Genomic DNA, 26297 nt, shown 5'->3' with positions numbered 1-26297 from the left:
AGATTTTTTCCAAATTTCATTTAAAAACAAAAGGTTTTAAATGAAGAAGAGAGTTATGTAATGCTTGTTTTTTGAAAATCTCCTTTGCAAGATTCCTCATGAACTAAGTGTAGCAAATGAGAAGATAAAGCAAATGTAACTAAAAGGTACAGAGCATGAAATGACAGTTAAAACTGAGAAGACAAGAGGAGAAATCATGCTTTAGGTTACCCCAATTAACTGTGGAGTGCTGCCAATTCATACTGAAAGCAATTCTTACAAGCTGGTTTTAGAGAAGACAGAAATAAGAACTTATCATAAAGTTCTGTAAGAACTGTCACCACTGACAGTAAAAGACATAGCAAGAAGAAAGCAAGGACTGTGTTTGGCAGCCATCCATGATATCTACACACCAGTGGCTTTCTGAAGTTCCACAGAACTCCTGTGAGAAAGCAGAAATCAGTAATTCATGGCTAATTTATATATCTGGAGAAGGAAAAAAATTTAAAGCATTCTACAGAGGATCTTCAAACTAAAAGGATGATTTGCTGTGAAACACAGAAAACAGCCAAAACTAAACCACTAACTCCTGTTTCATAAACAAGTGCAGGAAATACTAAAATCCTTCTGTAACATACTTATCTTAAAACTAGAAGACTAACATTTTATAATCCTGTTTAGATACTCTCTGAAACACCACTGCTCTGCCTCAATAATACAAAATTCTAACTATGAAAAGGATTTTTTCACAGAAGGTTCTGCTAAGCCTAAAACCAACATTGAACTTAACAACATATGTTATATGTTTTCAACTTTTCTATCTTCTATCAATCAGCTTGTGGAGAAGAAATTTTTCCGGTGGGCACAGGAGTTGTAGATAACAAACATTCATGACTTATATGTATCAGTAGCCTACACTAATCCCACTCCTTCAGTCTGCCCCCAAAATGATGGCAGAGCATTTTACCACACAGGAATATACAGCCTAAAACCATGCAGAATGAGGAGGCACAGGCTGAGAAATTACACTGAGCTGACAGTGGCACTCAGGGCTACACAAACCAGCAGTTAACACTTCCCACTGTTAAAGAAACATAAAGAAAGGTGAGGGAGCTCTGTCTCCACTCAGTTTTTGATCCATAGGGAAGACCACTAAGCAGCAAGCTGCTCATGTTTCAATCACAAGTACTTCCACTGCAATTCCAGCTATTTATTCATAGAGTACAAGCCAACACTCTCCAATTAACTTAGGGATGAGGAACCAAAAGGACAAAAAATCAAAACAAATTCTCTCTTACTTATCTGTAATGCACCTACAGCAAAAATCCGCATTCCCTCCCAGAGCTGTTGTCACAACAAGTGCTCTGAGTGCCTGCTGCCACAGACACAGCTTATGTTGACAGAGTGACTTTATGCTGACATAGTAGTCCCATTTCAAACAAACTTTGTTCCTTCCTTTCACAGGAGGAATTTTTTTTCAGTATGCTGTTTTCTTGACCTGTCTGCACTGCCCCAGCTGGGCCTGCACCACAAACTTATATGAAGAGATTCACAAAATTTCCAAGTGAGGAACTGCAGGTCTCAAGACAAGATACACTTCTATTTTAACCTTCTACTTGTTTTCCTGTACATTAAATTTACATTCACTAAGTGGGAAAAGACCAATTACTACAACCCCATTATCAACCTCATATAAGAATCTGTATCTTTAAATTCATTTAAAAACAACAGGTTTCTAGCTGGTGATTCTGATGGCAAACATTACAACCATATATCAAATAATGACTGCAAAGAGAAAAAAATCAATCAAAATCATTAAGAGTTTGCATTTGAATTTGAATTGAAAAGCACATTACATTTTTGAAAAGTACATTTTTCATTTTTTAATACTACTAGGAAAAATCCCCAGCATAAACTGGAAGCTAAGTTACAGCTAAAAATCTTACAATATATCCTTATTTCCCCCTTAGAAATAATGTATCATATTTTAGGGAAGCATGTTATTTACATTTGTTACATTTGAAGACAAAAATGTAATTTCAGATGCCTAACTAGGAATCACTGGTGAACCACAGTAAATTATGCTACTAAGCTGCTCCATATCCTTTTCAGCAACAATGACAACAGGGTGGAGTGTTCAGAATGGTATTTATACTAGCAAAAAATATTTCTTTGAAGCTTAATTTTGAAGTTCAAGATTATTGTCTGTTCTGAAAACAACGAAAACAATTCTGCACAAGTCTGAATTCTGAAGACATAAAAGCCCACACCCAGAAATATGGTAACATGAAGAGTGATGAGCAAGTAACTTTGAGAAAAATGTGTAATTTCAAATGCAGTGACTGGATTGTGATAAACGCATAATTTTTGCATAATTTAAACAGATAAGTCTCCTTGGCTATCACTTCAACTCCCTCCCTCCCTCTGGGAGGTTAACATATCCACAGCAGAACTTCCAGAAAGAAATGGATGTATGCATTTCTCTGGGTCAATACAATTATTCAGCATTTTAACACAGACCTGTGCTCTGTTGCATGGACATGGACTGCTGCTGAAGCAGTTTAGGTACAGGCACACTCACTCAATAATTGCACTGAAATCTCAATGCTGACATTATAAAAGACAAAGAATTAGCATTTTTGCCAAATCATTTCTATAACTCACTGAAGTTTAATCCATGAGATTATGTAATCTCCAACTGTAATACTGGAGATCATTACAGACTGAGAAATGTGTTAAATCTTCTTGTTATTTTTAATTAGTAAGCACATAAACTGAAGAACCACCTTACCTGACAGAGTTTCGGCTCCTGTTTTCTATTTTCATTAAAATTCGTACATCTGATTGAGGAGATGCTGTATAGATTTTTAATCTGAAAAAAGAAAGCAGCAAAGATGCAGAAATTATGTACAATGACTTTTCTTCCTGTCATTCATAAGAGATGCCAAAATGATGTCTTTTTTCATTAATAATTTGTCAAATACTAGGTGTTTTCTATAAATGAGGGTTATAATTATTAGCATCTTTTTCTAATTATTCTGAAGGTTTACTGTCACCTCCACTAAAGTTAATTATGGTTATATTTTTCAGAATTACAGTTGCTTTATTTGGTCTTTATGCCATGAGTCAACTTGTAAATTTTTTGTTGGTTTAAATTTGGTGGCTGGACCCCAGGCTTAGTTGGTTGGTGAATGTTAGGATGGTTTTTGTCACAGGAATTAAAGATGTACTGCTGACTGGGAACTCAGCTCTGCAAGCTGATAGTGCAGCTAATTTAAGCCATGTAATCAGAACCATTCCCTTTTATTAGTGCATTAGATCAACTAGGCAGGAAAGTTATTCAATACCCACCTTTGACAAACTACAGGATCTGACTCCACTGGATCAATGTATGGCTTGAGGATATCAGCAAGTGTTTTATCGTCAGGCACCCTTTCAGCAAAGATAAAAATCAAGCATGTGAGACATCCTTCATCATGTACACAAATATCTATTGTGAGTCACCTGTAGATTGGCATGCTACAGTGGCACAGCTGAGTAGTTCATGGGAGGATCCTAAGTGTGGATCAATACTGCACAGATATGGGCAGCTTTATCTCAGTTTCAGCACTGGGATTTCACAGGCACGTATGAGGAGTAAACAGATGCATATCTCGAGTTTCTAACTCTGCAAAAGAAACATGCTGTTCCTGCAGCCCTAGGAGCAGGCAACACATAATTCTCATCTCCCTTCAGGCTAGGAAAATAGGAGAAACATTTGTCAATAAAAGCTTCTTTATTTTTTGCCTTTTCAAAATGTGTTTGTGGACTTTCCTACAAAGCAAGCAATGCAACCATTTCACCCTGTATGAAGGTCAGTTCCAGAGTGCAGGTGAGGGTGGCAAATTGTGCTGAACATCTGCTCCATGAGAAGAGAGTATGTCAGGTGTAGAGGCACTACTATTATGAATATACAAACTCTCTATTTACATAGAGAAAAGGACTAACAAACATTATGCCTGATTTGGAAAGTCTGCTAGCTTTCACAGAGAAAAGGACTACACAACTTTCAATACTTTTTAGATTGAAATGCTCCTTTATTTAAGACTAAAATCAATACCTGAGTTTACCCTGTATAACAGAACTCAGTAAGAACTGATTAAAATATTTTGCAGTTCAACTTCAGCAGATTAATTGAAACTTTATAAAAATATTTTTTAAAGCTCTGTACCCTTTTAAAGTGTATTCAGCATGACAGTGAGGAAATATGAGCTTCAAATGCCAGTAGAACTTGTTCTCCCTGAAAACAAAAAGAAATGCATATTCTTAGTCTTAGTTGGTAACAACAATTTTTTTTCTTTGATAAAGCTTGGTAACCTACAGCATAGGTGCAGAAGAAAATACACAGTTAAGATTTTGAATGGCTTTAAAGAGTATAGAGGGCATGCAGAGAAGCTGAGATGTCCTTTGAAAGATGTAATGCTCCCACATCCTGCTAAATTTCAAATCCTCATGGAATGAAAATCTCTTCCTTACAAATATATTAAGATATCATCAATTAACTGATCAACAGTATTTCACATTTTAAAAGTGAGTCCAGCTGCCCTTTAATTTCAGAAAAGGAAACTGCTTTTTGGCATATCACCCAGGACAGATTACCAAACCTGTGCAACAATAACAGCCAGAGTCCCAGGTGAGGCTGTGTCCTACAGAACACAGGGGGCTCAACCTCTTCCAGCAATGATGGCCTCAATAGAAAAGGTGCCATGGCCAGGGAAGGAAGCTGCCTTCTGGCATAACATGGATAAGAGAAGTTAGAAAGAACAAACATTTTACAGAAAGATTGTAAAACTTCTGGTAGAGACAAAGTGATGTCACATTCCTTTCTTCTGTATGTCAGTTGCTATTTTTAAGACCATCTTCCCTCTCCAGCTAGCATAAGTAATACCTGAGAACAGAAGCTACTGAAGCATAGCTCAAGAGCAGTATCATTTTAGGCAGTATTTCTAGAGAATTTTGCTACATCAGGCAGTCTCTATTTGCCTTTTTGTTCACTTGCAGAAACTTTTCTGAAAGAATTCCATAAGAGAAAGCTTAGGGAAAAAGATTCCCTAATCTAAAAGGCAGGTACCTGGCCTTTTGCTCTGGTTCTGAAATTCACACTCATGACAAACAGTAAAGATTTAGAAATTGGAGCACAAACACCTGTGAGGCACAGGGATATCTAATGGTGTCTTTTTTTTAACTACTTCTTAAAACATTATTATGATGAATCATTGCATCCAGGATAATCACCTTCAGTTATGCAAAGATTCTGGTCTACAATAAAAAGCAAACACAGTGTTGTTCCAACATGTTGATTAATTTGTTTATCAGGCAAATGAAACATTATCCAGCAGGTTCTAGCTGGCTGCAGAGAGAAGTGTATGTGCATCCACTAGCAAAACAGTAAATTTAGCTGCTAAAATCAATCAACTCTGATATCAATTTTTAAATGCAAGCCCTTTTTATAAAGTGAGCTTATCAAATAAGTAATTCTCTTACCTAGTTGTTTCTAGGAGAAAAGTGAGCTTTACAACTGAACTACACTTTCTGGAGTATAAGTAAATTCAGATGTATTAATATTTACCAAAAAAAGAGCAAGCAGGAACCCCCAGCTCCAATAAAGTAATAATTAGAATAAAACAAATTGATGAAGTCTAGGTCCCCAAAACAATATGTGCCTCAGCAGAGTTGTGTAGCACGCCTTGTGATTCCTCCCTTCTTTCTGCTCATGTTTGTTAGAGAATGAGAATGTGGAAGTAGAGAACATCAGGTCTGGAAGAGGTAAGAAGACTGTACAGCCAGAGTTGGAGGGTAATACAGAAAACATTATTAATCATATAGCATATATATAACCAGAAGGTGACATAGTATTTGGGCCCATGAATTTTATGCTCTTTTGCATATCGGTATGACAGTCTTTAATTGCCAAACTGCAAAATGTTTTGAAATAACTCAAAGCCACTGAGTGGAATTTTGGGAGTTTTTTACAAGGTAAGTAAAACAAGGTTTTGCAATTCTTATCTTGACAGCTGAAGGAAGCACCAACGTTACCATACACACAGAGCAAACTGGAATATCCCTAAAGTTATGTAACCACTTCAGTTCCCTTGAGATTAACAAGCTTGTGACTCCTCTCAAACATGTTACTATCTGCCATTTAACATGGACTGGTGTTATTTCAAAGCACTTTCCCAGGGAGACTAGTAAGTTAGTAAGCTTTAGACACAGAAATAGGGTCACCAACATTAGCTGAAAGAAATGATTATGATGGGCATACATCAAAATGTTTCTAAGGACTGTTCAGATGAGGGTTTTGTTCTATGTTATTAACTAACATGAGTCTTGGTAGCATGTTTTCATTTAACTCACCATCTTCCACAATTTTTTCAAACAGGCCATGTTCATCTATTCTAAGCGACCCTTTCTGTGACAATTTGATCTTTAAATCAAGACAGCCAAAGCATGAGAGAGACAAACCATGACACAGCTCACAGAAACATGTATGTATGGGACTGTCTCTAACACAGGCACTTGAGAAAGAAATACTCCAAAAAGAACTTCTAGCTGTCTGCTATCTGTTGCTAGGAACCCTCTACATGAATCTGTAAATGGCTGTCACACAGCACATCCTCATTCACATGCAAGGCCGATTCCCTGTGGGCTCACTGAGGCAGACTCAGCTCATCACTGCAGCTGGAAAATCAGCTTAGAGGGTTCTTCTCAGACTTCCGCCCTCCCTCCCCCTTCCAGGCATAATCCTGTCTATGGAATAGGGCACAGAAAGTGCTGGGAATCAGGGAAGCTGAAGTTTAAAAAGCTCATTTCTCATAAAAAAATTTCACTTTGATAAAACAGAAATGTTGATTTTTTTCTCAGCAAACTGGCAATTAATGTCTTAGCCTCTCTTCAAAGCACTCTTTGGAAGAACCTGGAAGTAAATGGCAAGCAGAAAGAGGTAAGACAGTTTAAGAACAGGATAGAAGCAGGAAGAAAAAAAGAAGCTTGGAACAGGAATAGCTTCATTCTCTTCACTATATAATGAAGTCTTGAAAAACAATCTGCTGGGTGCCTGTTATTGATGTGAAGCCTCCCTCACCATCACTGATGTGTGCCCAGAGAACTTGATGTCAGCTGTAGATGCTATCAAGGCTGCTTCACAACAAGTTCTGATCAAAGTTAGATATCCTGGCTTCAGATCTCACTGACTTCATTTTCCATTATGGCTCACTGGGGCAGCACTTCCTTCAAATACAACAGACATGTAGTATGCTCATTTTCTAAATGAAAATGCCCAATTGAGTAAGGAATCTGCATTTGAGTAACAGCTCACTCCATGAAGCATTCCATGCCACTCTGCTGCCATGGAGTGCCCCTCCAACAGTGCCCTGTTTTTTTGGATACCAAGGCACTGACTTTAGAATTACCAAAGATCTGGGTGAAGCACAGGCACATCAGTGATGTCAGTACAAGCAGCATCATAGCCCATCCCTGCCCTGCTTGGTTTCATCTTGTAGTTTGGCTACTTCAGAAGCATGGAAATGGATCAGAGGGAAAAGGGGAGCCAAGCACCTCTCTCCCTGCATGAGATGTAGATGCAAAATACATTCAGAACTGCACAGGCTGTTTCACAACTACAGTTTTACAAAAAGTGACAATCTACCTTTCATTTCTCCTAAAACTTCCTTTGTCATCAACTGTAGTTCCCCCAGAACTACATATAGACGATTTAAAAAATTTTCACAGCAACAATGGAAACATTTTTACTTCTGATGTTACAAAGACAGCAGCAGTATATACAAGGGGGCTGTCTCCTCCAGCTGGCTCTCAGAACAACTGCAAACATTTGCACCACCTTTACAGTTACAGCAGTACCTAAGAAGATGCTCAAAAAACTGTGATTGTAGACAGTACAGCTGCTGGGAATTAAAGGACTGATCTAAAAAGGATTCTGGACTTGGACATACTTGTTAAGTGCCTTGGTAGATTTCTAGAAGTGTCTAATATCTATGCATTTCTTTAAAAATATATTAATATCTCATAAAGCTGAATTTTCTTATCTAGGCTTCCTCTGAGCATTTCCTCTCAGTTTTGTCTAGAATGCAATAGAACTGTTTTTAAACATGTTTAGAAGGTGTTTTGAAATGTGTGTTTATATATATGCAAACTAAAATATTGACAAAAATTCCAAATTCATTACATCTTAAGATATCAACAGCAGTTCTGGCTCTACAGAAGTATTTCACTGGCAGCCTGTCAAAGTCAATGATTCACTGATGATTCTGTTTCAGTTTAGCAACTAGTATTCTTAAAATATTAGTATACAGGATATCTTACGTCAAAGAGCAAATACTGTAGTATTTCCGTCTCTTTCATTTTGAATTCATTAAAGTGATTAAAAGGACATGAAGTTTGATGACAGACCAGCCATCCATTCATCTGACAACACCCAATACTCTGCCAGAATGCACTGAAGTTTAACTGAAGTACTGGGCATTCAGCTCGTATAGGTTTGGATAACACTGACTTCCTTTAGCAACTTAATTTTCTTCTTCATGGGTCCAAGAAGGCAAGCAGACCTGTGTACTGAGTAACAACTAAATTCAAGTCTAACAGCTCCAGCAGTGTTATATTAAGTCAAAAATTATATTATATTAAGCTCAGAAAACACCTTGCTATATTCTCAAAATCAACACTTCAAATAATAATTGTAATTATCTCTACCTAGCTAAGGATTAGAGCTGACATTTTAGAACTTCCAGGTGTACCTCAAAGTGTAACAATAATGATCTTTTAAATTATGTTAGTCCCAAATCTCCACGCTGTATTTTTTTCTCACACTTACATTGAAGAGGTGAGTTAATGTAAGAACTTCCTCCTCCTTCTCCTCCCACATATACCCCTCTGACCAAATGCTCCCAGGCTGCAGGCATGCCTGCTACAAGAGAGGTCTGTAGACCTCTGGCCCCGCTTGGTGGGGAGGAGAGGCAAAAAGGATTTGGTCTGGGAGGTCTATGCTGTGGAGTGTGGAGGAAGCTGGCTGGAGATGCCTATGACAGTGCAAGCAGCAGGAAGGGCTGGAGTAGGGCAGCACAAGCTGCAGAGCTCAGGGAACTGCACTGCCCCATTTCAGTGTCTCACTACATCACCTCCTGCCAGGGAACAGCAGCCATGGCCTTGCAAGCTCATTCCCCTCTTCCTGTTTGACCTGCTGCCTGGAGCTTCCCAGTTGGTGCTCCTGCCCTTGGTTTCAGCCTGGCCTCACCTTTCACCCTTCTCCCTGAGGCCCCCTATCCCAGCAATTCACCCCATCAGCTCCATGGAAGAATGTATCCAGTGGGCAACTCTAAGCTGCATTGAAAATAAGGGCACCACAGGAAATGTAGTATGAAGCAGCACTTTGAAAATAATTTATGAATAAGAAGTCAGATGCACCATGAGTTCACACTCTGGACTCAGACACTACTTTCTAATGACCCTCCATTACCTAGATATTCAACACATCAGTCTAACCCATGTGTTGCCCAGCATTGGCACGTATGCTTCCACAACATGGGATTTAGCAAACAAACTCATGGAATCCAGGAAGTGAAGAGTCTGGCTAACACTTCAAAACAACACAGATGTGTCCTCCAGTGCTGGCACAGGCAGGGGATGACACAAGAATACATCTTGTACTTCCTAGCTCTGGACTGCTCTCACTCCTGCCTTGTACTGCCCAAGAGCTTGGCTCGCAGGGAGAGTGTCAGGAGGACATGGGAGAAGCTGTTCTCAGTTTTCCACGCACACATGCTGAGCAGCTTCCAGCCTCCACCCTCTGGAGCAATCTGTCTACAAATCTTCACTGACAAACAGCACGAGAAGGGGAGGAGAGGGACACACCAGACCCTGAGCACTGTCAGCTCATATAATGAATATATGACTATTTGCACAGCTTGACCTCATTTCAATGTGATATTCAACAAAATGTTATGAGTGTCATGAAGTCCTGTGACACCCACAGTCTGGGTTTTCTCTAACAGAACTGGTAAAACTTTTAACTTTAAAAGGTTACACTTCTACATCTATTTGATGCCTAATGCTTTGCTAAAATCTACAAAACCAAACCTGCCTGTGTTTTTCCCTAGAGCAGCCTCAATGACCCCAGGTGGGTGTGTTGAGCAGTTTCCAGGTGGGTTATTACTGTCAGAGACAGACCTCTGGTGGCCACCCAGAGACCAGCACAGTGGAGTGCACAGCTCCCAGAACAGAGGGAAAACACATCCTGAAAACATGAATGGCCACCAAAACTGAGACCAGGAACAAAACAAGTAAAGGAGCCATCATGGGCATATGAGCCATCAAGGCTGTCACTGCTGTGAGATGCTGAGAAGGCATTTTTATTTGACCCCAGTATACTACTGAGCTGAACTGCAGACCTGATTCCTGTCACAATGAAATACTTTGTAATTTCTTTCATTTTCACTGTGAAAATATTCAAAGTATTTTCACTGTGAAAACAATTTAAAATACAATCTCTGTATATTAGAGAAAAACCACAGCATGGATTAAGGAAGAAATATTTAAATTTTCCTTAGCCTTCTTCCTGAATTTGTATCTGTCTGCACTTGTCTTTCTAAGCTGTGCTGTATCAAACATTTCCCTTCCCCAGCACAGCAACTCCCATCACAGAATGCAATTTGGCTACTGAAGCACCTCTTCACATTTAAGTCAGCCTTTTCACAGACAGGGATTTGTGCAAGCTTTCTACATCAATCAATCCTCTATCATAAAACCTCCAAAGAAGCATTTTCTTTTTCCAGCAAAAAGCCCAAGTGTTAATTAAAAGAAAAAATCACAACAGCACTGATTCTTTATTCCGTTACCCAGGTGTTAGCATTTTCAAAATAAAGCATGAATCATGTAAGCTGTTAAAGCAAGCTCAAAGAACCTAAAGAAAATGAAAACAAAGCATGAAATATTCAACAGCTTTTGCAAAACAAGGTGCAGCTAACAGATTTCAAAGCAAGCATATTGGTGTGAAGTCAAATTCTCATCATTATATGCTCATTACATACTGCTGACTGTAACCAGCTGAAGACTCACATGGAATTGAAGGTGGTAGAATTTTCTCTTCTTTTTGTGAATCCAACAGGCAGTGTTTTTAGCTCAATATTACACCCTCGAGCTTTGTTCCTCAAGAAGTATAACTGGAAAAAAAAAAAAAATTAAAAAAATTTGAATATATAAACCCTTGAAAATTAAACAATAAAAAGCTGACAGGAATTATGAGAATATTACAGAAAAGGCCATATTTAATGAAATACTCTAAAGTTTTAAAAAAAATCCCAAATGAAAAAAATTAACTCTGCCTAGAAACTCTCTGAAACATTTCTGTAAGTTTCTTTACTATTAAAAAAGAACATGTCTTCCTCATAGCAGAAGTTCTTCAGCATACCATGAAAGCCACAGTGGGTGTAATACCACCTCAAGGATGCTTTCTGGGTTACAAACCTGCTGGCACAATGGACACACAAGCACCATGCCAGCCACTGCCAAATTCTGATTTGAAGGTACCACTAATGGCATCATCCCATTAACGTGCCCAGTACCACACCCCTAAAACTGGCACCCGTGCAGCATTTCCCCACCTTCAGCACACATTTCCAGGACATCACAGTGCTCAATACACACACAAAGAGAATATGACTCCAGCCAGAGAGGAAGCTGGACTCTTCTGAATTTATTCTGCCATCAATGTGAGTCCTGAGTGTAGGGCTATATTTCAAGGTATCTTCAAAAGACTAGAAAACAAAAGGGCCTTGATGCCTTTTTGTGATTTAATGAGTCAAAATATTTTGGAGCAGAGTTGGTTGGGCTTTTTTGGGTTTTGGTTTTTTGTTCATTGTTTTTAGTTGCTGAAAGTGCTTCAGCAAAAACCTCTTCTCCCTTAGAAGGCTATCTTTTATGTCACTCTTGCTTACACTCAGTCTTTGAAGAGCTCTAGCTGTCTTCATTTGGTATATATAGGGGACCACATAACAATTATTAGGCAATTATTAAATCCATTGTTTACCTGGAAAGTGTGTACTTAACAATTCAAAAGTTGTAGAGTTGTAAGGAAGCAAAAATTCAGACTTTCTTAACACACATCTATCATCTAACAGCAACAGTGGTCACACATAAATTTTAAAAAATGTCAGTGATCTTTTCTTCCAAGCAACTGGATGTAGGCATCAATACCAATTCTGCATAAACCTAGAGACTTCTTTTGATTTCTGGCTCTAAAATTCAGGGTCATTCATACCTTCATAAGAGAGGTACCAGCTCTGGAATCTGGACTGGGACTACCTCAGTGGGAATTCAAAGGCAGCCAACCCTAATTCCAACAGAGCAATAGGAGAATCAAAAACTCACAAGTCTTTTTGTTGCTGGACTATGCACGATACAATGTCGAGCAGCAGCATCAGCTGTCCTTCCCACATCTTCCAGGAAACGATAATCTGAAGGTTAAATGGAACAAAAAAAATGTAGTGCCAGCCTAGTAAAACCAGGGAGTTTTAGAACACACACAATATGTTCTTACCACTCAGAAGGTTCAAGTCAGTAAATTCATTTACAGAGACAAACGCTGTTTTATTCCTGACTCCGTTACAGCTCAGTGCAAGCTTATGTTTCTTTACACACAACAGGCTGAAATGACAAAAAAAAGGAATTAACACGTTCAGCACATGAATGCGGAAATAATCAAAACTATTTAGTTGAGATAACATACCTGCACGAATATTTCATGCATCGTGGACATCTGTACTTGGCTTCTTCTTTGCTACAGGTTTCACACCTGAAAGAAGTAAAAAACACTTCTCAATAAGGGAGCATTTTTGCACCTTACTGGGCTATGGAAGTGCCTGCTCAAAAGCCAGGCACTAGGCCATCCATCAGCATTTTCATGAACAGCTATTTTAAGCGCACCTTGAAAGGAGAGAAAGAAAATACAAATATCCTGGATTAGGAAAGGTGGCGGACAAAACAACACAAGCCATGGGGAGTACCCCCAAACACACACGCATTACAACACTGTAGATGATTGAAAGAAAAAAACCCACATGGTAACTGAAGAGCTGGAAACATAGCAAGCCTTTATCAGCCTTTATGCTTTGTGGCCTGTGCTTTTTCTCTTTCTGCATCACCTATTCTGTGCACTGGCTTATAAACCAGGCTGGCTTATAATACTCCCAGCTTTAGGCACACGGAAAATAAGTCTCATGGATTCACACTAAACCCTGAACAATTCATCCCATTTTTTCACTGGAACAAAAAAAGCATGACAACACGGTCAGCCAAACAACTTCTGGCCGTCAGCAGGGCAAATTCCAAAGTCAGGGAATCTTTCAGGCACAATATATGAGATTTATCAATTTAACTAATAATCAGTGAAAAATGTTATTCCTCTACCACATGTTTTTAACTAGGCTAGCAAAACAGCTGCTTCTCCCACTCTTAAGAAAAAGGTCTCTGTATCATCACTCTTATTTTAAATCTGTCAAGCAGAAAAGAGAAATGACAGTGAAGTTTTCAAGAATATACAAACGCACCATTTTCAACTCCTAGGGGATAAATGCCAGCCCTAACCCACTTCTCTTCCTCTCCCCACCACGTGCTCGCAGTTTGCTGCTAGTGAGGGCCTGAAGGACATGCCCAGCAATACCATCGCCTGACGAGCCCTGTGAATTAGCAGCCCAAAGCCATTCTAAGAACCGGGAAAAAGGGTTTCAAACACTGTAAACCAGAAACGGGGAGTTATTCTGAACAGGGATTCCCCTTTCCCGCTCTGCAGGATCCCAGCGGTGCCCGCTGCCCACACCGCTCCGGCGAGGCTCTGCCCCGGGCGGCGGCAGCGCGCAGCCCCTCGCTCGCTCGGGCCTCACCCGCGCGGGGCTGCAGGGCACCCCCGCCGAGCCCCGCGGAAGGCGCTCCCGAAGCCCGTGCGGCCGCTGCCGCCGCCGTGCCGTACCTGTGCAGGGACATCTTCCCGCCGCCCGCCGCCCGCGCGGGCACGTCCCGGCGCCGGTCCTGCTCCGCCATGGCCGCGCCGCGGGGCCTCACGGGGCAGGCGCGGCCTCTGCAGCGCCGCCTGGCGGCCGCGAGCCCCAGCGCAGCCGCACGGGGCGGGCCGCGAGCCGGACCCGCCGCGCCGGGGCCTGCGGGGCTCGGGGAGCCTCGGGGCTCCGGGACCGATGTTGCAGCCAGGGAGGCTTTCCAGAGCCCAGAGAAGCTTTCCAGAGCCCAGAGGAGCTTTCCAGAGCCCAGAGGAGCTTCCCGAGCCGCGCTGTGCGCCGCACACCAGCACGGTGACCAGCCAGGTGACACCGGGCTCACTCCTCACCTGTCCGTTTCCTGCCGTCTGCGTGGGATGTGCATTTCTGCCTCAGCTGCGGAAATGCGCATCCGAGCAGCGTTATAAGACTTTAAACTCCTTGCTTTTAAAAGAGATATTTTCTGAAATTAAGAACTTCCAAAAATAGGGCAATGAGATGAATAAAATATTCATGAAGCAGACGTTTTCTTAAAAATTATAATCTTGGAAAATACCCCCAACATTTGCCAAAACATCACCTCCAAAGCCAAACTCAGAGCAAATGTCAAATCACTATGTCAGTGTATTGATCTTGAAAATACAAAAAGTGAGACATTTTCTTATCCTTCTGTAATCGTGCTTTGTTTTATCAGATTTTTGTCAAAGTGGTCAAAAATGATGCTTTGATACAAAGTGTAAGATGGGATGTGCACATACATTACTTTATAAAAGTGAACATTGTCCCTCTGTCAGTATTCTGTGGCACAGATCATATGCATTTCCCCTTGGGAAGAGAAACACTGCCACCTAAGGAAAGTGCCCTTCTAGAGGATTTTCATCATTTCTAAGAATGACTATACAATATGAAACAGAATAGTAAAAGACAAAGAAATAGTTTGGAAGCTTATTTTATTATACTTTGGTGGTGTGGTTTACTGCAGATGAAGACAAGTTGAACACTCCCAGGCTCCTCAAATACAGTCTGGTATCACCTTGCCGTGTACTGCTAAGCACACTTTGAATTGATAATAGATAGAGGCATATCAATATAAAGAGTGCTTTTTCTAATGGTAAAACTGTTCTTTTTTACAAAGAAAAAAAAAAACCCAAACAACTTCACTGAACACATTTTAGGCTTAATTTAAAAAGCCCAAAATGATCTAATAAATTTTGCAAAAAAAAAAAAAAAAAAAAAAAGGAATTTCTAAGAGGATGAAATGCTGATTATAATTTAACAGTAGCCATTCAGAAGACACACTATAGTAGATCTTTTCAGAAGTTACAAAATATATACAGAATATATCATCTTAAGATGGCTTTGGCATTAGCAATGTTAACTGAATACAGAATTTAAAAGTCAAAACTACTTTAGGTAGTTCTTTTTACAACGATTTTCACAATGGCTGTAACAGAAACTGTTCTGACTATATGCATCATATACAATATGCTGTCTTATACACCATTTCCAAAATAGTACACAAAAATATTTTAAACAAGAAATCCACATAAATAATGTTTTCAGTTATGTGAAGTATGTGACCAACGGTTTACAATAAGTACCTTCACAACAGAAACATATCCTGATGTAACCAGCACATACAGTCTGAAAGATAAAAAGGGACTCAAATAATCTCTGCTAAGGCCACAAGCACCCTGTGTTATGAAGAGCACCAAGGCAACGTGGACAGGAAACACAAAGAGGTAGTGTGCCATCTGTTCAGATGTGTGTGTCCACCAAGGACTGGAATAAAGCAATGGTTAAGAAAAGAAGACTTATTGTACTGTGGCATGATTCACTTTTCATACAAAAGCTATTGCACATTTAGGAGCACTAGCAGGTATTGCTCCTCAGTATCACACGTCTCCAGCTTTCCTCAGGATGGTTTTTGTGCAGTGCTGTTAAAAAGCTTGCTAAGAACACTTGATGTCCTGAAAAACTCCATGTTCAGATACTCCATTCCAGAAAATTATGCAAGAAAGCACCAAGAAATTTATTTTTAAATACTTTTAAGAAAATTGCTTTAGTATTTTCTTTCTTTTACTTTTCCAATGTAATTTCTCCTTAGGAGGAAGTCTTTTTCTTCCTGAAGTTCTTGAACCAACAACATTTGAAATTATTCTTCAGTTTCCTAGTAATTTTGCCTGCAATGGATCATTACTTTTGTATTCAATCTGTTCAGCAACTCCATGCTGATGCAACAAGAAACCTAGGACAGAAATCTTACAGGAAGCATACGGAGCCACTTTCTATGAAGTGCTGCTGGCCTGGTTTGAGGTGAGGAAGTGCATTAACTTGAACAACTGGAAGCTGATTTGTGTCCTGAGTGTGAAAAAAGAACTGAGTCTTATGCCAGCTGCCATCTTCAATCTGGAACACACAGGAGAAGCATATCAGAGTCATATAAAAGGTGAGCTTCAAAACAAATGAAAATTGTGCTTACAGAGTGAAAGAGAAGTAGTGCACAGAACATTTACTCTCTCAGCAGTTCCTAAAGGAACTGTGTAATTTAACAAATGCCATTTTTGAAGCCTGAATTTTTATTTTGAGGGTAACCATTTCTAAATTTTCCTGGAGGACCTCCCTATTTCTGTGCTGATGTCTCTGCAGTGTCTTTGTACACACTCAAGACACATGAGACACAATGCAAACAGCAAGTATAGACACCCTGTATCACTGCAATTGCTTTTACCCTTGAAGAGATGATGAATTCAGTATCTAAAGGCTGGCATATGCAGAGCTATGTAAAGAAGCAAGTTTTAATGGATGTGAATCTAAATAATTATTTATTTGCAGAAGGTTAGTAATGTCTAAACAGTACCTCTGCCTCCCTTTGATAATGTGATGCTGAAAGGTATTTACCATGCATTCATCCAGAAGCACTTTAGGTTCCAGGAGAGTATTTGCTTTGAATATTTGACCATTCCATCCTTTAAAGGTAACTGATGTCTTCTGGCCCCCTGCTGCAGTCAGTCCCCACATGGGTGTGTTCAGACAATGGACTGTGATGCTGTGGGTTGCTTCTGAGCTCAGTAAATGAAGGAAGTTCATCTGCACTTTTCCAACACCGAACTCCAGCTGAATTCCGAGAGAAAAGCATTGTTAGGCTTACAGCTGGGCTGTGCTGAGTGGCTCAGCAGCACAAAGTGCCATGGACATGGCAGGGTGGTGTTCAGGCACAGCAGCATGTATACATGTTTATATACACTGGGGCCAATGCCAAAGAGCACCATCTGCATTCCTCAGGGAGATGTTAGGCCCTATTACAGGCATTACTATAAACAGAAGCTTTCATAGGATATTTTCAAAGCTTAAATATAAACATTTGCTGATGCTTACAACACTGCTGAAACACAGCTGGTCAGAAAACAGTATTTTTAAATAAGGAAACTGAAGCAAATGCTTTTGTGATTCAAACAAAGATATTATCAGCAGCAGTGTTTTAACTGAAGCCACATCACTCTGCTGTTTAGTCTTCTTAGACTACAGGTTCTGGCAATACTGACAGTCCATTACAAATGCAAAAGTTCATAAGTATACTTTGATTTTAGACAGAAAATATAGTAACTTATTATACAAGAAGAATTTCTCCAAGACTATTCCATATTCAGTGATCTTCCAAATGTAGGAATGCATACATGAACTTCACAGTATTTCTGAAGCTCTTCAATGACTACACTGTATATACAGAACTTCACAAACATACATTTTCTATTCCCAAGATACAAGAACTACATGTAAAGAGGTGCATGAACTAATGCTGAACAGAAAACTGGTCCCTCCCTAATGGCATTTAAAAGTTCCTAAGTGTTGGAAAGCAGTAATAACTTTCATTCTTTTTATTGTAACAACCTCAGCATCTCAACACTTAGGTGTCCTAAGTGATGAGATACTAATGTAGCTTAGAAGTATTCCAGGCTTATTTTTATGCCTTGTGAAAGAAAGTATAAAGCAAAACAAAATAATTCTATCAGCATGGATAGATTCTCACACAGTGAGAATTACTAACATATAGAGTCTCCAGAAAATCTGTAACTTCTGTAGCAGAATAAATAAAGTCCTTCCAAAATGATGCACAATAATACCCCCTGAAATCTAACTCTTTTTAATGAGTTAAGCAAATAAGCATGCATTTGTTTAGAGTTCAAGCACAGGCACAGTGTCTGTAGAAGCAATGCATACCTTTGTCACAGACAGTGGTGTTAAACATGTCTGACCACCAGCAGTGAAGTTGCAGAAAACTTCAATGGCATCAGAAGGACATCCAATATTTGGGTCAATCCAGTATTTTCCTATTAGGATATAATTCCAGACAGAAAATAAAACCAAAATATAATTACTACTAATTTGCTAAAATATTAATACTTCTTGGCAAAGATTACATATATTATCACTATACCTTCACAAGAAAATGAAAGGAACATGAAAATGTTTTCACTATTAAAATTATGCTAATAACAGATATGAGAAAAATTACCACAATAAACCACTTCTGACTACAATTACACTTACAGCTTTAAATAGGAGGGGTTTTTAATTTGAAATATTGATTCAGGAACTTGTGAGATACAATGACTGTCAGTGTATCTGACAGTGGTAATGTATGGTATGCAATTTTTTCATTAGGAATCTAGAATCTTCCAAGATTAGCTATACATATTTGGAAAACTTCAAATCACAAAACTGCACTCAATTTCAATTTTCTGGATACATCAGTTTGCTAATAGATATTATCTGTCTCATATTTATATATTAGATAGCTACATACTTCTACCTTTAAAATTCAGAAATTTTATCTTAAAGCTGAAATAAATCTATTTGTGACAGGCACACCGCAAGAGAATACAATAAAAAAGAAAAAAAGCATTAAAACGATCAGTTCAGAATTTGAATGCAGAAGGCAACACTTGGAAGCAGCACCTTTGAAAGGTACCTGAGTGAAAGTGGGCACTTACCATCAGCCACTTTGGGTTCACAGTGGAGCAGATCCCTGCAGATGCGTGCTGGGTTATCCCGTGTGCCAAGAGGGTTCTTGATGCTGTGCAGTAAATTGCTAAGGTAGTGGAGCGTTTTGAATATCTCTGTACTCTGATCTAGCAAAGTTACTTCAGTATTCTGGTATTTCTGCCAAGGGCCATTAGCAAATGTGTTACCACAAAGAAGTGTCACAACAACAGTATATGCAGTAAGAGTCAAATGTCAAATGGCCATTGAATAGCCAGCCAGAATCCAAGTGTTTGTATTAATGCAATCAGCCATGTAAAACAACCTAAGGGTAACATATCCCAATAGACAAATTAGGACATTTTATTAAAACTGTCAGAATGGTGATGTTAAGGCAGGTTTAGGTCATGCAAATTTGTCATTATGATCTAATAACATAAAAATATGGATTCAAGGAAAAAAAAAGGAAAAATTTGGTGCATTTTTAAAGTAAACTTAGAGGTTTCAAATTTGAAATAGTGAAATTTACTCTTAAGCTTAACCTAAAAAATAAATACAAATTTATTTGGCTTCACCCACATAAGGGATTTTCATGCAACCAATGCAGCCAGACACCTATATGTTGATTTTTTTTAATCAAACCCTAAATGCTACTATTGTTATCTGTGTCTGAACAGATACAGTCCACTATGTGTGATAGTAAATTTTCACTACTACCAATCATCACAAAAGGTAGAAGTCTTGCTGCTTCTCTTAATTTCAACTCTATCCTGTAAATCCTAGCACATTTCATTACATTCTATCATTACTTGCTATCCATTATTAATTTAAGTCTTTGAAAAGAAACCCTGCTATGTCCTCAAAAAATAAAATTATAATTGCATTCCCTGTATGATAATGTAAATACATTTAAATATATACCTCCATCTGCAAGGCAGCATTTGACTCAAACAAAGCTTGAACAGCAGCATTGAGATCCACTTGTTTCTAAAAAAACAGGTATTTCAGAATATAAAAAGATGAACAAGAACATACAAAAGTGCAGGTGGTAAATTCTTTGAACAGTGGAACAAGAAGTACATTTGAAGAGGATCCTGTTATTTTCCCTTTCAATAAAGCACTGGTTAGGGTAGGTTAGGCTTGTTACAGAATTTACCCTTGGTCCTGGTGGTCCAGGTGGTCCCTGGAAAATGGGAAAAAACACATATTAGGTGCTTCACATCTTTATATAGTACAATCAAAATGGAAAAATACAGGCAGAGTTTTTTATGCACTTACAGGTGGCCCAGGCTGGCCCTGCCATCCCTGAGGCCCCTAGAAGAAATGGATATAGAAAGCAATAGTTACTGGATAAGAAAAACTGGATATAGAAAGCAATAGTTACACATTAGAAGAAATGGATATAGAATGCAATAGAATACATTAAAGTCTTTGGTTTTACATTTATGTATTTATTAAATTACAAACATGTCCCAGTGTGTATAAGGAAGAAGGTGTGATATCAGCTGTGATAAAGTTGTGGATTTTTAGTTACTACTGTTAAAGTACCTTGCACCATTTACCATATGAATATTCATGCTGGAATTCCTGTGTTGTCTGGTTCCTTGTTTCTCCAATTACTTCTGATATGAAGGGAACATTAAAGGTCATAGAAAGTATTAATATATAATGTGCTATACATTGTGCCCTTGTTATATGTATGCTGAGAAGATAAGTACTAGAAGGGGTAAATAATCACAAGAACATTGTAAATAATGTTATAAGTAACTGCAAAAAACTAACTGATCCATTTTAATCCATGAGTATGTGCCAGGCTTTTATCAGTTTAATTTATCAGCAGTGTCAATTTTCAGCCAGAACATGTTATGTTCATTGTTTTACAGTGATATAGCAAACTTCCTCTTTATTCAAAAAGTTATGTCCTTATTTTAGTGTGTAGGATGATTGTGGAAGAGAAGGAACTGCTCTTCCCTAGCTTACAGTGCCTACAGTGCACATAAATCTGTGTTTTAGGCTGCCTTAGGATTGAACATGGACCTTTCCAATACAATAAACCCATCTGAATAATTCTTTCAAATATTTATTCAACTATTCACATTGAGCTAGAATCGGTTCTGGACATTTATTAATATGCAGTGACAATTGTGTCTCTGCTAGGTTCTTCAAGCTCTACATACTCAAAGCTTCTTGGAGCTATTGTAACAAACAATGGCACAAATGATCACAAGGAAAAGAATAGGTGGCAGTGCCTTAAGAAGAGAAAAAGAGAAGGAATGAAAGGCATGGGCTAGATCTGCACCTTAAATTACTAAAACCCTTTCAACACAGCTAAGTCAATTTAAGCAGAACATTCTTTTGTCAGTGCTGCTTGTACCAATTACTTGAGCACAATAAGCTGTTCCAACAAAGCCCTCATACGTCAGTACGGTCATGCTAGAACAAAATCTCTGCCAAAAGTGAAATAATCTGATGTGACGTGGTCACACTGACAAACGTTGTGAAACTGATCTAGTCAAATAGGAATTAAGCTGTAAATCACTTGATAAAGTAATAACAAGTGTTTCTGCTGTGAGATTTCACAGCAAGCAAGGTCTGTGTGAGTGTCACTTCATGCTACAACTGCTGAACTCGGGTTGTGCTCAAGCTGCCAAAATCAAGGGCAGATGGAAATGGTTAAAAAAAGACCAGATTCAATCTAATATTAATTCATGCATATTTTAAAACAGGATCTCAAACCAGATAGGAGCAATGTACCTAAGTCACTGAGGCTGCAAATTTATCAGTGCTTAGGTTTTGAGTCAGAGCATGCGGTGGTGCCAGGGAATGCATCTGCTGGGGTTACAGTGGCAGCTGCACAACTGGAGCATGTCTGCACATCACCCGCCCTGGCTGTGCCCAGGGCCCAGCTGCTGCATCATGAAGGATGGCAAAACTGGGGGCGATCCTGTAATTCCAAGCACCAGCTCTATGCAAGGCTATGTTGATGGCTATGTTGCCTCAAATGGCTTTGAGGGAAGACCCATGTCTTGTATGTGTTCTTTGGAGAATAGAGGAAATTCCAAAGGGAAGCAATTTCTGGATGTTTAGATAGATGATTTTCTGATACTTAACACCAAGAAGACCTTAATAAGATAAGTCTATGGATTGTGAGCTTTTTTATTTATTTATTGTGAGCTTTTCAGCTGATAGATCCTGCCCCTATTTATTTATGTTTCATCCCCTTACACCTATAGAAGGGTCTGGAAGCCATCTTTTAAGTAGATATTTAATGATTAACTTCTTTTTAAAAGATGTTAATCATTAATGTTGGCAAAAGAAAATAGAAGAACAAGTAATTTTAGCATATGTAGTACTAATAGTATGGATATCCCTGTGGGTTCTGTGTGAAGTAACTAGCTGTCATTACTTCTCTGAGTTTGATTATTGCCCAGCTTGAAATTTCTTTGAGATCCTATTATTATTAAATATGCATACAATATTGTTGTTATTCATTATTAGAAAACTGTTCCGAGTTTACACAGATTGTATTCATTATTTTGGCATAGTTCCTCAGCTGTTGCAAATCAATTGAGTTTCACAGAGCTATACTGTTTTATGCCAGCTGGGAAGGCTGACTCCACGTTTAATTAATCAGGTCAGGTGTTCAGGTGCTGTTAGACTGCTTCAGGATACCTTCAGTCTCATGTGAATATATCACTGGCCTGTCTGATCATGCTTTGGCCAAGTATGTTTAGAATAAAATGAAAGAGAAAGTGTGAAAAAGAATCTTGAGAAACAAATTTGACATTGTAAGGATATATTTGTTTATCTTGGTTCAGGACTTGATTATTCAAAAACCAACTCAAGGAAAGGTAAAAAGTCTTCAATAGTTTGTCCCTAAGTAACCACTACTCTTGGATGAATAGATTTCCTTGTTCTGAATGCTGAGATTTAGACATTCCAGTATATTTTTCAGATGACTGAATGCTTCAATTAATGTTCTGTGTTCTTGGCATATGTCACCTTTTAAAGACTCAAGAAGTCTTGGGACAAGAGCAGTTTAATTTTATAGTGGTTTCTGAGATAGAACTGAATGTTTTAAAAATAAAAACCCGCACTGTTCCAATGAGTTTAAGGTATTTTGCAAAAGAGGAATGTCATTTGTCTTGATCCACTGTCTCCTTGCCAGTAAAACCCATGGGAAAAAAAGGAGGTAAATAGTGAATGCTATTTGTAAAATACTTTGTGGAATATCACATTTCTTAAATGCATTAAAACTTCAGAGAGCTATAGCAATTATCTTTACAAATCTTTGTGCAGTATAATTATACTTTAAAGATGTGTAAAGATAATTGCTATAGCTTTCTGAAGGGATTTTACCAATGTTCGTTCTTTCTGCTGCAGAGCAGAAAAATAAGGCTAAATTACACTTTTCATGAACTAAGTTAATTACTAAATGTTTTACTGGAATGTACCAGATTACTTTTACAAATCTACTTAACTTAACCTTTGGTCGCATTAGAATTTAAGTGAGAAAAATGTAATTCCGGTCCATGAAAACAAAAGCAGAGACTAAACCAGTTAGTTTCAGTGTGTTCTTAATTCTTTAATCTCTCCATTTGATTGAACAGAAGTTCAAAGGCCAAAATCCCAATCTTTTACTAATGCTGAGAGGCTCTGACTTTACATACAATAGTACATACACTTAACTATGAAAGCATGAGCAATCCCAAGGACATTCATATTTTCTAAGAATTTTTAAATTCTTGAGGAGTGTATTTTTAACAAAGAATGTGTGCTTTACCACTGGCCTCAATAAGAAGACATGATTTTGCATTCCATGTTTTTCTGGGGATAAAAAGAACATTTATTGCTAGTACTGAACTCTGTAACCCTGACAGACTGAAAAATCTAACTAAATATACTACAAAAAGGTTAAAATCTATGTGATTCTAGGATTAATGCCAATATAAATTTTAAAGGTATAAATTAAAGCTCAGAATACACAGTGGGATGAAAAAAAATTTGGTCTCCTTTGTATGTGATAGTAGTTGGAAATAAATCCCTTTCTTGGGGGAAAGTAATGTCACTGTATATGACTTAAAATTAAACATTCTTCTTCTGAAGACAGCCTTACTAGATTAACTCATCATGATGAATTCAAGAACTTATTTAGGAAATAACTTCTTAAACACCAGCACCAATAATGGAAACAGATGTTTCTTGTTCACCATTCTGGATGGTTTTTTTAAGGATTATTCTTGGATCTTTTTTTATAAGTGTCAGCATTTTTAGCTCTATGCTGTCATAACAATTCTTATGAACAAACAGTAGAAAAAGACAGCTAAGATGGATAACAGCAAATTGAGAAAACAGCTTTCCTCTTATTCTGAGATAGCAATTGCCTCAAGAGCATTAGAATCAAAGAGTGGAGTTCTCCAAGACACAGAAAGGAGGCTTCTTTCCAAGCTTTAGCTTGTAAAATGTCTTGAATATTTTAGGTTCATTTTTCCAAATTTTATAAGGCAGTTTGATTGAATTTTTGGAGGTGGCTGCTAAAAGCAAAATACAATACGTGAAACTAAATAATTTTAAGTGAGATGGGGTGAAAGGCAGAGGTAAGAGAAACAGGAACAGGATCACATCTGCTAGTTACTGGAAAATGAACCAATTATATATCTGTCATAGAAGGTAATATAGTTATCAACTTTGTGTTCACAAATTTGCTGTAAATATGATAACTTAATGACTTTTCATATAGCCATAATTAATTGGAGACTTTACTGTCTCTAACAAAATTTAATATAAATCAAACATTCACAAATGTAGAATGACTCTTGCTGAAAAATGGAACAGCAAATTCATAACCCATCAGTGCTGCCCACAGTTCCTACAGCTGGAATGCATTGCATGGACACCCACCTGCAGGTCTGGGCTTCTCCTGAGCTTCTCCCTTTCTAGACAAGAAGATCCAGAGCTATGACCATGTGCATGCTGTGAGCCTCTAGATCTTCGACAGCAAATGTGACTGAAGATTTTCCTTTTAGATCTGAACATGGACAGATTTGGAATATGCTCCAAACTGCTGTATGACCAGGACCTAGCAGCTCACACCCACTGGGCATATCTGCTTAAGTCAACTTGAACAAGAAGGTCACACTTCTAACCCAGGCCACCAGCTTTCCTGGGCAGTGCTCTCCAGGAGCACAACACAACTGCCTGGCATGCAGAGCATGTTCAGCCTAACACAGAAATAGATTTTACACAGCCAAAAGAAGGAAAGCACAAAAGTTGTTTCATCTTACCATTTCACCCCTTGTGCCCTTTTCACCTCTTGGTCCCTGTAAAAGAGAGCAGCTGTTAATCTAATATGCTTTCTAGCTGCCTAGGACTGAAATAAGCAGATTAATATCCATGAGAATTATACTGCTCACATGAAACATCCAGTCTCATCTATGGAAGTATTTACAGCTCTGGGAGTTTAATTTTCCTGTACCACTAGAAATTGAAATTAGTTGAAAACACCCTGTGATTCCTACATGTGGAAAGCTGTGTTCTTCAGCTTGTGAGTATGTTTACTCTCAGTAATTTTATCTGTTGTCTGTCAATCAGCTGTGTTCTCCACAATTTCATCCACATTCAACATCTTTGGAGAACAAAATTCAATACTCTCCATCACTGAAGAAATCCATTCATCACATATATATTTTTATTATATTATTAGTTCTACTCTCATAACCAGATTAGACACTATTTTTCTGTCACCATTTTGGCTGGTTTTGCACTTGAATTGTGTTCCCAAGGATGGCAAAAATCTTAAAGTTCTTCTCTGGAAAAATTTTGCATCTTAATGGCTGCATTTCATAACACATAGAAATAATCTTCAATTAAAATCCTTTCTTGATGATAATGGCAAACATTTACATTCAATATGAAGTCCATTAAAAGTCTTCAAACAAATGCACACAACTGTAAAGTTTTTCTCCTCAGTGCAACTGAAAAGAATGGAGCAAGACAAAATACTGATTTTTCCAACAAGTGGAAAGACATTCCCCTTCTTCTATTTCCCTTGTAAATATTTGCATTTATTACTTTTATTGCATATTTACTATTTTTATGATTATTTTGAATTTTAGACATTCTCGTTTACTCCAAGTCTACTTGATCAGGCAGAGGAATATTCATGGTACAAAGAGATTCTAAAACCCCCTTACATGGTTGGGTGGTCTGGAGACATGAGCCAAGGGGTTCTCTTGCAAAACAAATTTGGCTCTGGTACCATGAGTGTAATAAGAGATGGAAACAGGGATGAGGGCAGAG

The 26297-nt window shown here is 38.3% G+C and overlaps 2 protein-coding genes across 2 annotated transcripts in view; both read right to left on the bottom strand.

The window, feature by feature from the left end:
• Positions 1 to 14075, bottom strand: part of ZNHIT6 (zinc finger HIT-type containing 6) — a 30316-nt gene extending 16241 nt beyond the window's left edge. Inside the window, exons 1-8 of the mRNA XM_058030468.1 lie at positions 13994 to 14075; positions 12755 to 12820; positions 12566 to 12672; positions 12397 to 12482; positions 11086 to 11189; positions 4190 to 4258; positions 3331 to 3411; positions 2771 to 2851 (exon numbers count right to left, since the gene is read on the bottom strand). Of these exons, the coding sequence (XP_057886451.1) occupies positions 2771 to 2851; positions 3331 to 3411; positions 4190 to 4258; positions 11086 to 11189; positions 12397 to 12482; positions 12566 to 12672; positions 12755 to 12820; positions 13994 to 14064 (665 nt within the window). The 5' untranslated portion in view covers positions 14065 to 14075. The remainder of the gene's footprint in view (positions 1 to 2770; positions 2852 to 3330; positions 3412 to 4189; positions 4259 to 11085; positions 11190 to 12396; positions 12483 to 12565; positions 12673 to 12754; positions 12821 to 13993) is intronic.
• Positions 14076 to 14982: 907 nt separating this feature from the next.
• The window catches only part of COL24A1 (collagen type XXIV alpha 1 chain), a 119038-nt gene continuing 107723 nt past the window's right edge, over positions 14983 to 26297 (bottom strand). The window contains exons 53-60 of the mRNA XM_058029721.1: positions 25283 to 25318; positions 20277 to 20312; positions 20155 to 20181; positions 19920 to 19985; positions 19010 to 19178; positions 18237 to 18346; positions 16917 to 17132; positions 14983 to 16424 (exon numbers count right to left, since the gene is read on the bottom strand). Coding sequence (XP_057885704.1) covers positions 16278 to 16424; positions 16917 to 17132; positions 18237 to 18346; positions 19010 to 19178; positions 19920 to 19985; positions 20155 to 20181; positions 20277 to 20312; positions 25283 to 25318 — 807 coding nt within the window. The 3' untranslated portion in view covers positions 14983 to 16277. The remainder of the gene's footprint in view (positions 16425 to 16916; positions 17133 to 18236; positions 18347 to 19009; positions 19179 to 19919; positions 19986 to 20154; positions 20182 to 20276; positions 20313 to 25282; positions 25319 to 26297) is intronic.

Source organism: Melospiza georgiana, chromosome 9 (genome assembly GCF_028018845.1).
Source record: "Melospiza georgiana isolate bMelGeo1 chromosome 9, bMelGeo1.pri, whole genome shotgun sequence".
In the NCBI taxonomy this organism is placed as follows: Eukaryota; Metazoa; Chordata; class Aves; order Passeriformes; family Passerellidae; genus Melospiza; species Melospiza georgiana.
Note: the sequence above shows the minus strand (reverse complement) of the source record. Positions and strands in the feature narration are given on the sequence as shown.